The sequence below is a fragment of the Psittacula echo genome, assembly GCF_963264785.1.
Source record: "Psittacula echo genome assembly, chromosome: 1".
Taxonomy (NCBI): domain Eukaryota; kingdom Metazoa; phylum Chordata; class Aves; order Psittaciformes; family Psittacidae; genus Psittacula; species Psittacula echo.
In genome coordinates, this window is record NC_137735.1 from 16,134,902 (window position 1) to 16,151,094 (window position 16,193).

At 42.5% G+C, this 16,193-nt stretch overlaps 1 protein-coding gene across 1 annotated transcript in view; it reads right to left on the reverse strand.

Annotated features, from left to right (window-relative positions):
* Nucleotides 1–10,857, reverse strand: part of FBXL5 (F-box and leucine rich repeat protein 5) — a gene marked incomplete at its 5' end in the record, with an annotated part of 34,116 nt that extends 23,259 nt beyond the window's left edge. Inside the window, one exon of the mRNA XM_080630063.1 lies at nucleotides 10,732–10,857. Within this exon, the coding sequence (XP_080486189.1) occupies nucleotides 10,732–10,857 (126 nt within the window). The remainder of the gene's footprint in view (nucleotides 1–10,731) is intronic.
* Between the last annotated feature and the right edge of the window lie 5,336 nt (nucleotides 10,858–16,193).

Consider the following 16,193-nt stretch of genomic DNA (forward strand, 5'->3'; position numbering starts at 1 on the left):
ACATAAAAACATAAACAAAGCTGCTGAAGTCTGCAACAGGAAGATTATACAAAAGTGTTGTGCTTTGCTGTTGGTCTTAAAAATAAATATGTAAATAAATAGACTGGTTCTGATACAAAATAGCACCTTCGCATCCTCTTGACTTGAAGTCTGTTCAAGATTCAGAAACTTCTGTTAAACCTACCTATTACCAGCCGCAAATCTGGAATAAAGAAAGAATTCATTTGTGCATGCAATTTAAGAATTCCTGTTATAAATGTATTGTTCTAGAAGCCACTATGACATGCAACACTTGCATATGCACCTCTGCTACTGGGGCTTCCAGCAAATATGCAAGAGATTAGGAACTATGGAAAGGATATTGAAATTTAATGACTGTACTTGAATCAGAAATCGGTGCATTAAAAATGTCAGCCAAAGCTGAGAAAAAGTGTTTTTTCAGAGGACAGGTAGCCTAGCAACAAAGCCACTCAGTCACATCTGTAATTTCATTATCAGGACTGATGAAGTCTTATGACAGGGGGCCAAGACTATTAACAGACAGCAGCTGCTCCACTCTGAGGTCCACTTTCACTAGCGCTTCACAACAAAAACTAGTGTAGGAGTTTAGCAGTGCAAAAAGAAAACCATCATCCCCCAAACTCAGGCAGAGAATCCCAGGAGAGCAGCAAGGCAGAAGAAATGGACTGTATCAAGGATATTGGCTGACTGGTAAAAAATATAAAGCACAGCGAACGTGCTCCCCGAGTAGGCTTAAAACACACTGCATTAAACCAATTATCTAAGGGGTGTTAAAGATACCTGGAACCTTTCTAGACTTTTGAAGGCATCATATTTATAAAATTGTAAGTTACAGCGCAACTGGTTTTATGTTTGGAATGCAAACTCCAGTTGACGAGTGGTCCCACAAGCAGAACAGGCCAGGTGTCTCCAGAAGCCTCATGAAATTTAAGATTACACATAATGCAAACTACTTGAGCAACAGGCCAAACAACAGTCAAACTCTATCAGAAACACTTCAGAGATCTTTGGCTGATGCGGGCATACTCCAGAAGTAGCCAGGAGCTGTTAAATTCAGTATTATTTATTAAATTATTAACAAAAAAACCCCAACCAACCAAAAACCACACATATCAACTTTATTTCAAGTAAACTGGGGGAGGCACATCAATAATCCCAGGGCCACTGTGGAGCCAGCAGTGAAGTAAAGCACAAGGTCACAAAATGTACCAAATCTATTCCAATTAACACCACGACAAGCAGATACGCTAACTTAAGGGTGCTGTTCTAAAGTTCTTTATACTTAACTGGTCAATGTAGGGGGGCTGCAGCACACAATACTTACAACTGAAGACTGAAATAAAAATCAGAAATACTGGGTTGGGTTTTTTTTTCCATCAGAACTGAAAGCAATGTAAACTAGGATTAAGATTATTAGGAAGTAAATCTTAGAAGTTTTCTACCATTGATTCAAGATCAGGTAATTCCATTCTTCCTTTGCAGGAAAAAAAAGTAACTCTGAAAGAAGAAATCACTTGATGTACATCTTTTTTAAATCCAAAATTACGCAATTAAAGAATAGCAATGCTTGAAAAATCTGTGTAGCTCTGGCAGTCATAAAGCAGCTTGAGGCGAGTGTCCAGCTCCACTGGACTACAACGGAGCCATTAACATAGTCAAGACGAATATATGGAGATGTGGCAAACAAACATCCTGCCTTACTGTAAGCTATTATTTCAGTTTTGTGCTTTGAGAGCAAAATGACAAGACTGGCAAGATTCACAAAAATTGCTATTCATACACTGCTTCATATTCATGACACTCAAGTGAAGATAAATCTACATTCAACTCTCATCTCCTTTGTGGCTTTAGTACTTTCATTAAAAGTGAAACTTTCAGTCAGATGAAGACAGATATTTCTATCCACTAATAAAGTTCAAGACTGGTAATTAAATCACTGAGCAAAACACAGTATTTACTTGGTTTCTAGAAGTGTTTTATGTATTTGCCAATATACAAAAATGTCGTCTTAGAAGAAAACAATTTTCCTGAAGTGTTAGCTTACAGTGAGTAAATTGAAACAGTTATTTCCTAATATATATGCCAAAAATATATTTAATGAGTGGAAAAGGTATGCTTCTTCCTTAAAATTATCCAAGCATAGTACTAGCTGGCAAGGAGAAAGCAGCAAACACGAATAAAGAAAAAGTCCTCTGCTCTTATCAGACTAGCCCAGCAGTGAGCAAACTCTATGCTGTGTCCTAACTTTCCCAGCTACAAGTTCTCTCTGTTCTCAACTGCAAGCTGGAAAACAACAAAAATGTAAGCAAAGAGAACAGGAAAAGGAAAATTTATTTTTCCACTCTGCCCAAAGATTTCACAAATTTAAAATAGAATACTTAAAGAATTTTAAATAGGATACAAATCCCCAAACTGCTTTATTTCAATTGAAGGTTTTCCCCATAAGCACAGCAACTTCTGAACAACCACTAATCTTAAAAAAACGTGAAGGCAACTTTTCTTTTTCATGTATAACAAGTATAGGTCATTCCTAGATATTCTGCTTTCCATGGGCAATAAGACCTATACAAGAAGCCAACTGCCACTGGAGGTGCAATACAGTATTCCTAATGATCAATGCAGACTAGACTTTCACCACTAGTTAACTCAGCAGATGTTAAACTCATTAGTAAAATAGTAAAATCTTTTTCATTATAGAGCTGGCAGACCACTTTCATTAAAAAAACTCAAACCTAACATTTTTAGACTGTAACAGCACCAGGAAGAATTAAGAAAAAAGGCAGCATGGATTACTAGTCAGCTACAACTTCTCCCTCTTACATTTTTAGGTATTATCACTTCACGTATGCAATAGCACTATAATTCAAAGGACAGGAACTTGGACTCCACAGAGTTATTATCACAATTTTATGAGCAAGAAAACTGAGGGACAAAGACCATAAGGTGTGCTTGTGTCAACACCAAGAGCATATCATTTCACATCAATCTGCTGTAAATTAGGGGGTGGAGGAGGAAAAAGACAGAAGCAGCTGTCCTGCCCCTGCTTCCAGCTGTACATCCCTACTGCTTCCCTGGAATACCCTCTCAAAATCATGCAGCTACACAACGAACCTGTTTAGTGCACTGATCCTGTAAGAAGTAGTGCCTTTTCAGTGGGTTCATTTCTCACTTGGTCAGTGCACCAGTCTGACAGCCCTCAGTGACACCCAGTTAGATGCAGTGCCCTATTTAGTAATGCACAAGAATTTCAATTTATATGGTCCCCAAGAATAACCACAGTGCAGAGATAGCCTGGCAAAAAAAAAACAAACAACAAAAACAAACAAAAAAAAAAAAAAACCACCACAAACAAAAAAACCTTTTCAATGTCACTTATTCCTTTGCTTACTCATTATGGAGAGGTACATGAGGTGATCACTATGAGAATCAGCTAAATTACTTCACACTCCAGCTGTTCGGATGTATGAAGCCTTAAATCAGAGGAGTAATACAGGTTTTCTACCCTGGGTGCTTTTCTCGGCTGTGGGTCAATCCACAATAATAGTAATTAGTAAGGCAGACAGGACAAGATCTGGCAGAACTCAACAAGAAACCCAAAACTTTCAAATGCCCATCTGTCTATCCTCTTCTCTATATAATCCTGTCCTCTATGTAATCTTGTCAGCTGGTTGCAACCTAACTAAAATCTTGACATAGCCTTAGAAAACACACACAAAAACCCCAAACAACACTATTAACTCAAAGATTAAGGCAAACAAAACTATTTTGTTTTTCAAAGAGCAACAGGGCAGGTAAAATCTTGTACTCTATATTTTGAAAGGCTAAGGTCAAACTGATAACTGCCAAACGTAAGAGCACAGCGGAGGTGGAAACAAACTGCTGTATTTTTATTAGGTTCTTTCATATCACTCTCTTGCACTATATACACAGCCAATTTGTCTAATGAGCACCTGTAGATCAGGTTTTGAATCATGAAAGGCTTTTGACAAAGAGATAAAAACAGAGGACTGACTGCACCAAGATTTTCAGTGATGCAACTGTTCCAGTGTTGGACCTCCCTGGGGACTGCAGCAGAAAGCACAGCTTGGGAAGCACTGGTAAAATCAGCTAAGCCTCCTCCACCATGAGGTTTCTACAAGTGGTAGCCCACCAGGGCTGAAGGGACACAGGCTGCCACCAGGTCTGCAGAGATGAATCCCAAAAAAAAAAAAAAAATTAAAGAAAAATCTAATACAGATATGAAATAAAAGGGCCTCAAACGAAAGCATAATGAACACCTGCAATTATGCTGTTAGTTAGTTATCTGTATCACAGCATTTCTCATATGCATGCTAGATGCCATAAAAGACTTCTTTCCTGTCTTGTATCCTCACAGAGATAGATTTCTGCTAAGACCTGGCATTTTGGCCTTCCATCAGGACATATCTGAAGTACCAAGAGCAAAATAACAGCAGCCTCAAGGCTCCTCTCCATTTTCCCCAGTGCAGTACCTCACAAACTACAAACATAGCAAAATTCTTTGCCCCTCTGCACCAGCCACTGCAATTTTCTAACATGATAAAAGGTGGGCACTTGGAAAAAAATTCACTCCAGCTTAATCCATCTTGAGCACTAACTGCAAAAACAAAAAGCTAAGTATCTCAAGAATTACAACTCACACTCTGTTTAATCAGCTAAAGCATATGCTAGGATAGCTGCATAAAACCTGTACAAACTGATACACACCAACTACAGTCTCTGGCTTTTTTAGATGGCATCAGTTTCTCCTCCATTTTCTTTTGTGCCACAGAGTAGGAAAGAATATATTGCTGTTGCTCAAAGCAGAGAAGAGGTAAAGGCACATTATCATTGCTTTCCAGAGCAGGCTGGAAGAGAGGACAAAATATAGAGCAACATATGAAGAGTGAACAAAAAACCTTTTTTCCCCTACAATCTGAGGGCAAAAAAAGGTGCTAAGGAATTACCTGGAAAAAAAGCTTGCAACTGTATCAGGCAGATGAGAATACTCTCAGATTTTTCTTATGAAGGTAAAAAAGAGACACAAAAGGGCAAAGCATCTGAGAAGTAAGAAAAAAACAGGTGTTTTACTAGAAAAAAAACCCCAAATAAATAAATGGTTAGATGGTTTGAGGTGGCAACAAGCACCAGATGTGTCCTGAAAATAAGGATTCAAACTGCTAAGCAGGTCTGAAGAGCTTCACGGGAGCTTCACTTAAACTCCAAACATGTTTTACCACTGCCATCTCACACTTCAGATCTCCTTTGGCACTTTATTTCAAATGCATTTGCTTTAAAAAGTAGATATTTGAAGCACACTGTCACTTCCAGATTCACCTTCAACGTATTCTTATGCATGAAAAAAATCAATTCATACCTGTCATTTCCCAGTAGGTACAGCAACAAGTTACTGAACTATTCAGCATTCAGAAGCTAAGATGGAAAGTTTACTGGCAGAGACTCTGCCGAAACAGTCAGAGGAACAGACAGCAAATCGCTCACCTATTTCTGGATGCTAATAAGGAGGAAGGAATTCCCTTCCATCTTCTGTGATAGTGTAGCCCATCATTTGCAAACTTACTAACAGTAAAGTAGTGTTTATTCATTCTAAATGTAGGTGAAGGCAAGTGCTCAATGCTACAGAATGCTAATTGGTAATAACCAAACACAATGCATTTCTAAGTCAAAACACACATATTTGAAGCAGCAGTGGAATATGAATGGCAGTGTACCAAAATACTGAGAAGGGATTTCACAGAAGTAAAACGAAAGCTTTACTAACATTTGTTGATTAGAAACAGAAAGAGACTTGTCTTCATGGAACAGATTCTGTTCTCAAGGACACCAAGTGAAAAATACTTGACTTGGAAATATGAATTCGGAATGTTGATAACTTTTCTAATTTTTCAGATTTCAGTCACTCTTGCTGCCACAAAAAAAGTATAATCATAATGTTGCCATAGAATTCTCTGCTCAGTTCAACTTAATAGAGGAGTATTTTTCAATCCTAAAATAGTTCATCTGCAATATCCTTGCTCTAAGAACATCACAAATTTAACACATTAAAACAATTCTTTCTCTTCAGCAGAGGCCAAAGCTTGCAAGGAAAAGAAACAACTGAATGACAATACTGAAATAGACATAAAGGTTAAAGAGAAATGCAAGTTATCAAAAGAAGCCTTTGAGAGGCACTTTTTAGCTATACAGAAGTTTTGAAAAGAATCCTACAAAAATTAACTTTTCATTGCAGGCAAGTAGAACACAACAGCATTTAGATTTCAAAGGAAGACACAGAAAAACAGAAAAGAAGCCGATATATACATATGTAAAAGAAGAAAAAGGATACTTTAAGTCAACTATTTAACAGGAAAGGCAGAGATGACAACAGCAAAATTAGATGTCTTTGCTCAAGTCTTCATGAGGAAATTAATTAGAAAAATATTTATGGCAATTTTTAACAAGGAGTCAGAAGTACAGGCTAGAAAAGAAAAATACTCGTTAAATATTTATACAAGTTCAATGCATTCGAGTCAGCAGAACATGACAAAATTGATCTGAATTTCCTGGAATAACTAGCCAAAGTGATTATTGAACCATGAAAAATAACTGCAGAGATCTTCTGCAGAAAGGCAAGATCACGGAAGACTGAAGTCAGGCAAACAGGAGGAGGACCTCAGATGTTTTTGATCAAACACCCAAAGGTTCCACAATAAAGCTGAGCTATTCAAGCTGCTGTTTATTTGGGCAACAGTTAGTCCTTTTCCCTCCTACAATACTGTCAACCTGATTCTGGAGCTTGTTCGACCTCTTAGTGAGCCGGTTTTACTGAATCACCTTTCGGTTCAGTGCACCCTATGAAGTAGCTGCTCATCAAGGGGCCAGACAAGCACAGAGGACATCATCAACAATTAACCCTTCCAGCAGCAGCCCATTGACAGATCCACCCAGTCACAGTATGAAGTCTCTCCCTACTTTTGAGAAGCAGACAAAAAACCACGAGCACAATCACCAATAATTTGCACTACAGCATTCAAAGCGTAATTATTTCTCTTATTCATTTTCCTAAAGCAGCCTAAATTTGCTGGGCGATCCCAGATTTGAAAATATATTCTTCAGCTTCAGTAACTCCACAAAACAGCACGAAGTTTGAAATCCCATAGAGCAATACCAACTGCCTTGTCTCTGGGGAAGGCCCAGCCAAAACTTAATCGCAGTACGTGTCAAGACCAGTATCTGCTCCTTTAGCCCTGATCTTGTAGCTAATGAAGTAACTATCAGCCAGTACAGATTTGTTTAGAAGAAAGAATCTGATTTCCTTTTGATAATTGAACTACTTAAGAGGAAGATGATTTATGTTAGAGATCATGCTTTCTCAAAGGTTTTTGATACTGCTTTGCCTTAGAGCAAACTAACACAGTCCACAGGAAATCACAAGGTGGCTCAAGCCCTCGCAAATGGTGCTTTCAAGCCATAGCTACCACTGTTTCCAGCCAAACCACAATGGCATTTTCAACACATGATCAGTTGAAATCTGTGCTGCCTCATGACAGATACGATAATTTCAGCCACAGCTGGGAAAGCAGGAAAGCTGGTAATATACAAGTGCTACACAAGACCATAATGTGACAACAGCAACAGTCTCTACATGCCGACTTGGAGAAGTGCATGCTTCTACACACAGGATAGACGACTAACGACATATATGAAAGGACATATATATGAAAGGAAATCTGAGAATCAGTCCTCGAAGAAGCAAGGGATTATAAAGAAGCACAAGGAGAGCATTCTGCTGTTAAAAAAAAAAGATTGCAGAATAACACAAATAACACATCCAAAACACATCTGCTCTACTCAACACCAGCAGTTTCCCATTTTGCACAACAGATTTCAGGAAAACATAGACATAATTAGACTGAGGTTTCACAGTAGCTTAAGCCAATCTATTTGCTGGCTGCCACAGTCCCACCCTCTGCCTCATACTGGCTTCAGTGCACAACTGACCAGCTCTTTCTGGCAGCAGTACCTCAGCAGAAAAACCATCATGCTTGGGGGAAGAGGATGGGGAGGGTGAGGGGGTGGAAATGGGTTTTGCCAGCTTTTGTGAGCCTTTGTGAGTCACTTCAAGTGCTGATGGGAGCAAGAAAGCCAAGCAGTCATAACAGCGGTGGTCAGATAGCTTGAATTGTTACAGAACAGCAGCTTTGTCCTCACAAAAGCAACAAGTACACTGAGATACAACAAGCCTGACCTATGTGATGAAGCAGAATGAATCCGTTTGCTCAAGCCAGAAGACACGTAACTAAAACTGAGGACACAGCTACAATCTGCCAATCGGCACAAGATCTGTCTGAAAATGAAGAGCAGTTCACTGGAGATAGGAATACAGAATCTGCTCTATTTGTAGCAAAGATGACATCAGGCATTAGGAAAAGCATTTCAACTATAAAGACTGCCTGCTGTAGCACCCCACTACCTACAGGGGGGTACAATCTCTGAGGACTTAAAGAATCTACTTAGAGTAGGCAACAGATCTGATAACGTTGTGGGTTTTCTTACTAAACAGAATTTTAGTTATTATCCAAGTCCAGGGAACCATGTACAACACAGGCAAAAATGCCACTTAAGAATGCAGCAACCATACAGTGAGATCTCTGCTAGCAACAGTTAAAAACGTAGGTAACTTTCCTAATGCACCAAACATCTTAAACCTCTGATTCACTGTTCTATCTCACAACAAGTCCTGGAAGAACAAAATAAACGGTGTCTCTCGCTGCCCTAAAAGATTATTTAAGTACCTACATACTTAACCCATCAATAACATTATAGCTGTTCCCCTGGAAAGCAAAGCATGAATGCACCCCTGTCACCCTCACTAATATTTGGTGAAATTTACTAAATTCAGCCACTAACAGACAGCTATTGCAGTGTACAGGGATCGTGAGAAACCGCAGCTAACATGTAACTCACAAAATTAAAGACCCCTCAAGGACGAACTAAATTTATAAAAACAATGGCTTTAGAGATTATAATTGCTGTGTAAGCAGAACTACAGTCTTATCTAATTACATTTCAATCACACAAGAAGGAAAGGCAAACAGTTCAGAGTTTTTTCTGATGCAAAGCTAGCATTACTCTAATACAAAGGTCACAGTCTCCAAGTTCTGAAACAGGGTTACAGGGTGCAAGACTGGCACTTTCTGAAGTATTCATTCATTCCTGCATGCACTTCTTCAAAAGAAAAAAGAAGCAAGCAAACCCCTGTATGAAAACTTTTAGAAAATGAAATATAATACTTATTGCAAACCACATAGCTTTAATCAGATTTGCCAACATTTAGGAAAAAGAATCATTCCTGCCCAAGCAGTTTTACTTTTACCAAGTCATGGTAAATTTGGTCAGAACTTCATGGGAGGCTCAAAAGTGACAGAAATGCGTCCCTAGGAACAAAACCTAAATGACTACTGTATCTGAGGTTCAAACAAAACCTGTTTAGCTGCTGTCAGCAACATGCTAATACTGTTGCTGGGAGTCAGGAGGCAGAGAGCCCCACGTGTTTGTTTCCCTTCATGTAAAATCCACTCCGTTAAGATATCACAAGTTCTCATGCCACTATAGATTAAAAATAAACTGCAAACGCACTCAGATAGAAGGAACAGTGAAATTACACAAATTCTCACCCTCTCCCCTCCCAGCCCCTCTGCCCAGCCTGTTCAGTTAGCTAACCCAGCAAAAAACAACTCGCGTTTTTTTTACCCTATCACCAAATTGAACAGGCTTATACGAAGGGAGCTCATGAGCCCCAGAGCAGTACAAGGTGGCATGGGGAAAACAGGGGAAGGAAGCGCGAACTCCCCATCCTGCTGGCAGCAGTAAGCCATTATACTATCTCTCATGTAACTTCACCCTCCTTTTAAATGTCTGCTAGCCAATCTGGTCGCTCAAACAGTCATTTATGCCCAGAGATGGGAGGCACTACTACTTTCAGTACTAGTACTGGCTCTGAAGTGTTTTCCTGAAACCCTTCCATTCCACTCAAAGCTGCTGCAGCAAAGTTTCTTTTTCAGGTGACACATCAGCCTTCACTACTAAATACCCTGATGCAAAAATAGAAATTAACTTTTGTCCAAGAGTAAAGTTATATATAGTTAAAATTAAAAACCCTACCTAAAGTATCTTTAAGCTACTCGCCAGTTAATCGCTGCGCATATAAACGAGAGCACAGCGGCTTGCAGACCGCTAGCGAGTACTACGCACCGCATCGGTGCCTGGCACTGGTTAACTAACGAGAACGGGCGGTCACGCCGCCTGCCCCCACACCGCCCTCCTCAGCAAAGCGGCGGCTGTTGCGCCGCGGCCGGCCCCGGGGCTGCAAGTCCGGGGGGTGATGCCGGCCACCCTGCCCCGCGGCCCGCTGAGAAGGCGTGGTCCCCGCCGAGCAGAACAGGACACCCCGCCAGAGCCGGCGCGCAGCCGCTGGGGCACGAGAAGCGACGGGAGCGCGGGTGTGAAGCGGCCGAGCGGGGCGCGGCGGGGAAGGCGGCACAAGCAGCCCCGCTGCTCGTGGCGGGAAGGGCCAGGGCACCCGGAGCCCCGCTGCAGCGCTGAGGAGAAGTTGCCGGCGGGGCCGGGGCGGCGGGGCGGTGACAGCTGCGCACTACTGAAATCCTCCCTCCCGCCTCAGGGGCGCGGGGCAGAGGCCACCCCCATCGCTACCTTGTCGCAGTAGAGCCCCACGAGCTGCTTCATCCGCCAGTGCGGAGCCGAGAAAACATCCACCTCCTCAGGGAAGGGAGCCATGTTCTCCCCATAGAGCCGCGGCACTAACGGCGGCGCTAACATCCGCACCGCGCATGCGCCGCCGAGAGCGGCCTGCCACAGTGCGCATGCGCTGCTGGCCCCGCCCCGCCCCGTCCCGCGGTGTGCAGGCGGTGGCGGGTTGGAGGCGGGCCCTCAGCGGCGGGGCTGGGCTTGGGGCTGGTGTGATTCAGGGGAGCGTGGCTGATCTGCGTCTGTGCACGGAGAGCAGCGCCCAGCCATGATAATGCGGGGAGAGGGGGGAGGCTGACCAGAGCCGCAGGAAGTGGTCCTGGGCTGCTGCCTCTTGGTACCGGGTCTTGAGGCCTACGGGGTGACCCGGCACCTGCGAGGCACAGGAGGTTTTCTGCCTTGGGAAGGAGTTAAAAATTGTATTGGGCGTCACAGGAAGTCAAGACAACTCGTTTCGTTTAAGCAAGCTTGGAGATTAGAGTGCGTGAGGGGTAAAGAGGAACATAGGAAGTGGTGTTTGTGGGGAAATAACTGAAGGGGACCTAAAGGAAAGCTGGAGAGGGGCTTCTTATAAGGGCCTGTAGTGACAGGACAAGGGCTAATGGCTTAAAGATTAAATAGAGAAGAAATTCTTCACTGTGAGGGCGGTGAGGTACTGAAACAGGTTGTACAGAAAAGTTGTGGATCATTGCATCAGCTAGGTTGGAAAAGATCTTTTAAGATCATCAAGTCCAACCATTACCCCAGCACTGCCAAGGCTACCACTAAACTATGTCACTAAGGGCCTCATTATCACCTTTTTTGAACACTTCAAGGACTGATTCCACCACTTCTTTGGGCAGCCTGTTCCAATATCTGGTCACCCTCTCGGTGAAGAAATTTTTCCTAACATCCAGCCTAGTGCAGCTTGATGCCCCATCCCTGGCAGCGTTCAAGGCCAGGCTGAGTGGAGCAACCTGGTCTAGTGGAAGGTGTCCCTGCCCATGGAACTGGATGATCTTTAAGGTCCCTTCCAACCCAAACTATTCTGCAGACATGCGTGGCCCAAAATGAGCTGCAGCAGAGAATCTGCACCCAACTTCTTGCTGCATCGGTGCCAAATAGGTAGAGTTTAATGCGTTTAACATCTTAAGACAAGCAGGAACACCAGCTTTTGATACTCATCTGCCCATGCAACAATTCTAAAACAGCAGAAACACTTAGCAGAACTGAGATTACACCCAGTTTGAGAAAAAAGTGTAGCTGTCAGCCAACAAGGCAATGTGTGGTAAAACTGCTGACCAGCATGGCAATGTATAGTAAGTGTCCCAAAAACGTACTGTCAGACATGTAATAAATGCAGCAGACTTTCTGACCAAAAGCTATTACTGAACAAAATCTACATTGCAGATATTAAATACACTAAAAACTCACAAATTTATAGATGTAAGCAATCAACTGTAAACAGATTGAAGTGTTTTGAGCAAGGGCACAAATATGTTGTTATTCCAGTATTCCTCAATGAACTAATGCCTGGGTATAAAACGTAAAATTGTTGCTGGTAAAAGTAGTAGATAGTGAATTGAGAAAGAGAGACCATGCAATGAGGGTTATCTAGATCACACTGTGCACAATAATCTTTTTAGCTCTTTATCTAAGGAAATGAGGCTTAAGCAATTATGGTATTGGGTGTTTCCTTTTCCATTCTTCCTTTCCACCTCAAAGGACTTTTGGACATGCTGGCCTACTTAAATCATATTTGCAAATATGTATGAATCTTGGAAGGTTAAATTTGTACAACTTTGAGGAAGAAGTTACACATGTGTGAGAGACTGATCTGAAATCAGACTCACTGTCCATTGTCTCAAAGGTTGGTCTGAGAAGCTGAGGTGGAAATCCACCTATCTTTTGTCTCAGAGATGGGTGGGAGGAGTTGAGATAAGAGTCCAACATCCATTGCCTGGGATAAGGGTGTGAGGAGCTGAACTGGGACTTCACCCTCTGTTGCCTGAGGGATAAGTGGGAAAGACTCTTCCTTCCATTAACTCTACCATTGGTGTGAATAATTGCTACCCATTATCTCAAGAATTGCTGCAGACACCTGTGTGTGTGCAGACACATGCAGTTGAAGAGCTGTCTGCAAGACCAGGGAAACTGGTCCACCAGAGACTAGTAATACATGACATGAAGAACAGAGGTACTCCCCCCAACTCATTATAAAAGAGGGAAAAGGTAATCAGTGAGAGGCACATTGCCAGGGAGCCATTGCAATGAGGATGACTCCAGAAGGACATCTCGGTAAGGACACTCCACCGATGACTACTACAGACCCTGTAGGGCACCCACCATGAGACATCACTGTGAGGCAACTGCATAAGACACACTCCACGGGGTACCTTCAGGGGGACTCTAGAAGAACGCCTCCACGAGGACACCCCCCTCCCATGAACTCTTGGGGGACCCTCTGCTCCGATACCGACTATGAACCCTGAAGAACTCCCACCACCAACGATGACGAAAGTGGATCCCGGGGACACCACTGGATCCATGGTGGTGACTATCTCTCTTTCTCTCTGCACCCTGAATCCTTGCTTCATTTTCTACCTTTTTTCCAATCTGTCCTATCGCTATCCGCTTTATTACAATAATTTCCCTTTTTTTATAATAACTGTATTTTTGTAATAAACCAACTAATCGATTATGGTACTTGACCTCGTTTGCGTCTTAATTTCACTCTTGGGATCACGAACTGAAACAGGGTCCGACACTGGGGTTTCCCCCAGTCGGACCCTGACAGCGTGAGAGAAGAAAAAGGCAAAGCAGAGGTCTTGCACAGCTGGCCAGGTGGTTGTATTTACTGCTTGGCTAATAAGCAGAGCTCTGGCTTTGGGCTTGTGCATTTCTTGCGCAGAGAGTGTATCATAGCATACTAGGGAGCAGCTGGGGCCTTGGGTTACTGCTGTAAGTAGAATTACGCACAAAAAACACAAGCCCGCCAGAATAATGTTTGGTGAGGTTCGTTGCTTACAGAGGAGCTTGTCAGTATGAGCAGTTCCAAGATCTTATTTCCAGGCCAAAAGCATGAAGTCATGCAGAATTAGGGTTATTCTGTCAGCAATTAATGCCTGAGTAGTAATAGAGGATTAACGTTCCCTCCTGTTGCACCTTCCTCTGCTGGAAGTTACCACTCCCTTCTGGTAGAAATAACAAGAGAGAACGTGTCCGTTCCTCAGCTTCCAGGGCTGCAGAAGATAAACATATGCTGAATTTCATGATCGTTTGAGTTAATATTCAGTTTGTGAACTAGAATATTTCCAGAGCAGCTTTGCTGCTAATTTTGCTGACTGTCCTTCATGGGCAATAACTTCTTCTAAGAGAGAGGGGCAGAGAGTGAGGGACAGCGATCGGCATCCAGCATGAACTGCCAGAGCTTGAGAGGCAAGATGGGACAGTCTGTGGCAGTGAAGGCAAGTAAGGCAAATTGGCAGTACAGTACAGTACTTAATGTACAGTAAGGCAAATTGGCTGATAATGGGATTAAAATACTGACATTTTCATGGACAAGTTTAAAGGGAGGCTTGGTCCTTTTCTGCAAGACTTTCCACAGATAGAAGATTTCTGAGGGTAGATCATTAATGTAACAAAGACATCATGTGATCCAATGACTGGAAGCTAAAAGTTCAAGCCAGATAGAAGGTTTGACACTCAAGGCTAACAAACCATTGCACAATTTCCGTGGAGGTGTGTTAGTTTATCCATCATATGAAGAATTTAAATCAAAACTAAGAACATATATTAAAAATGGCTGGGCTGAGTCAAATCAGAGGCTCTTCTGGACTGATGCTCTGTTTCTAGAAGTGGCCACTGAGGAAAGTCAGCTCAATAGGATGAGATGGGGATCGCAACAGTTGTTGGACTCATTTCCATTCCCTCTGGGATGTTGTGTCAGGCCATCTCTTTTTTGGAGAACACCACTGAGCAGCACCCACATCTTCCCGAAGTTGAATAGTCCTAACCCAGTGTGTCCTTAGAGAAAGGCTAATACAAAACTTGATAGCCATCTGTGTCTTTTCAATTTATACCATATAATTTAAGCAGAAGTTTTAGTCTTGATGCAAAACTCCATGACAATTTCTGCCCTGTTCTAAATAGAAGGTCCCATCAGTGATGCCTCTGGTTTCTGTTAGCCCAGAAGTAACTGAACAAAATTTGGTTGCAGCAAAGTTGATAATAAAAACATTGACTCCCATCGATTATTCTCCTCTCTAGTCCTGAATCCAAAGCAGTAACTTGAAACCGTTTGATTAATATGCTGGTGCCCTATCAGCATGGCCATGTTTCAGAGAGGTTAGGAAGAGAAATGTGAAGAAAAAGCATCAGAGAGGTAACCGAAGTACAGCGTTTACCATGTTTCCACCATATCAAGCACAATGCTGCACATCCTTTTCTGAGTAAATCTATCTTTTCTGAAGACTCTGCTGCAGGCAATAGACCTACTGGTTATCTTTCATAGAATCATAGAATCATAGAATAGTTAGGGTTGGAAAGGAACTTAAGATCATCCAGTTCCAACCCCCCTGCCACGGACAGGAACACCTCACACTAAACCATGCCACCCAAGGCTCTGTCCAACTTGGCCTTGAACACAGCCAAGGATGGAGCATTCACAACTTCTTTGGGCAACCCATTCCGATGCCTCACCACCCTCTCAGTAAAGAACTTCCTCCTTATATCCAAGCTAAACTTCCCCTGTTTAAGTTTTAACCCATTACCCCTTGTCCTGTCACTACAGTTCCTAATGAATAGTCCCTCCCCAGCATCCTTATAGGCCCCCTTCAGATACTGGAAGGCTGCTATGAGATCTCCACACAGCCTTCTCTTCTCCAGGCTGAACAGCCCCAACTTTCTCAGCCTGTCTTCATACAGGAGGTGCTCCAGTCCCCTGATCATCCTCATGGCCCTCCTCTGGACTTGTTCCAACAGTTCCATGTCCTTTTTATGTTGAGGACACCAGAACTGCACACAATACTCCAAGTGAGGTCTCCCGAGAGCAGAGTAGAGGGGCAGGATCACCTCCTTTGACCTGCTGGTCACACTCCTTTTGATGCAGCCCAGGATACAGTTGGCTTTCTGGGCTGTGAGCGCACACTGAAGCTGGCTCATGTTCATTTTCTCATTGACCAACACCCCCAAGTCATTCTCCGCAGGGCTGCTCTGAATCTCTTCTCTGCCCAACCTGTAACTGTGCCTGGGATTGCTTCTACCCAGGTGATATCTTTATAACACGTTTATGAAAGAAATCTGTCATCAGCAATTTATTCAGTGATGAGCAAGATTTTGCCTTTGGCAGAATCCATCAGCTGAGTACCAATGTTTCAATGTAAGCATGACACTATATAAATTAAGTACATAAATAATTAAGATGTAGA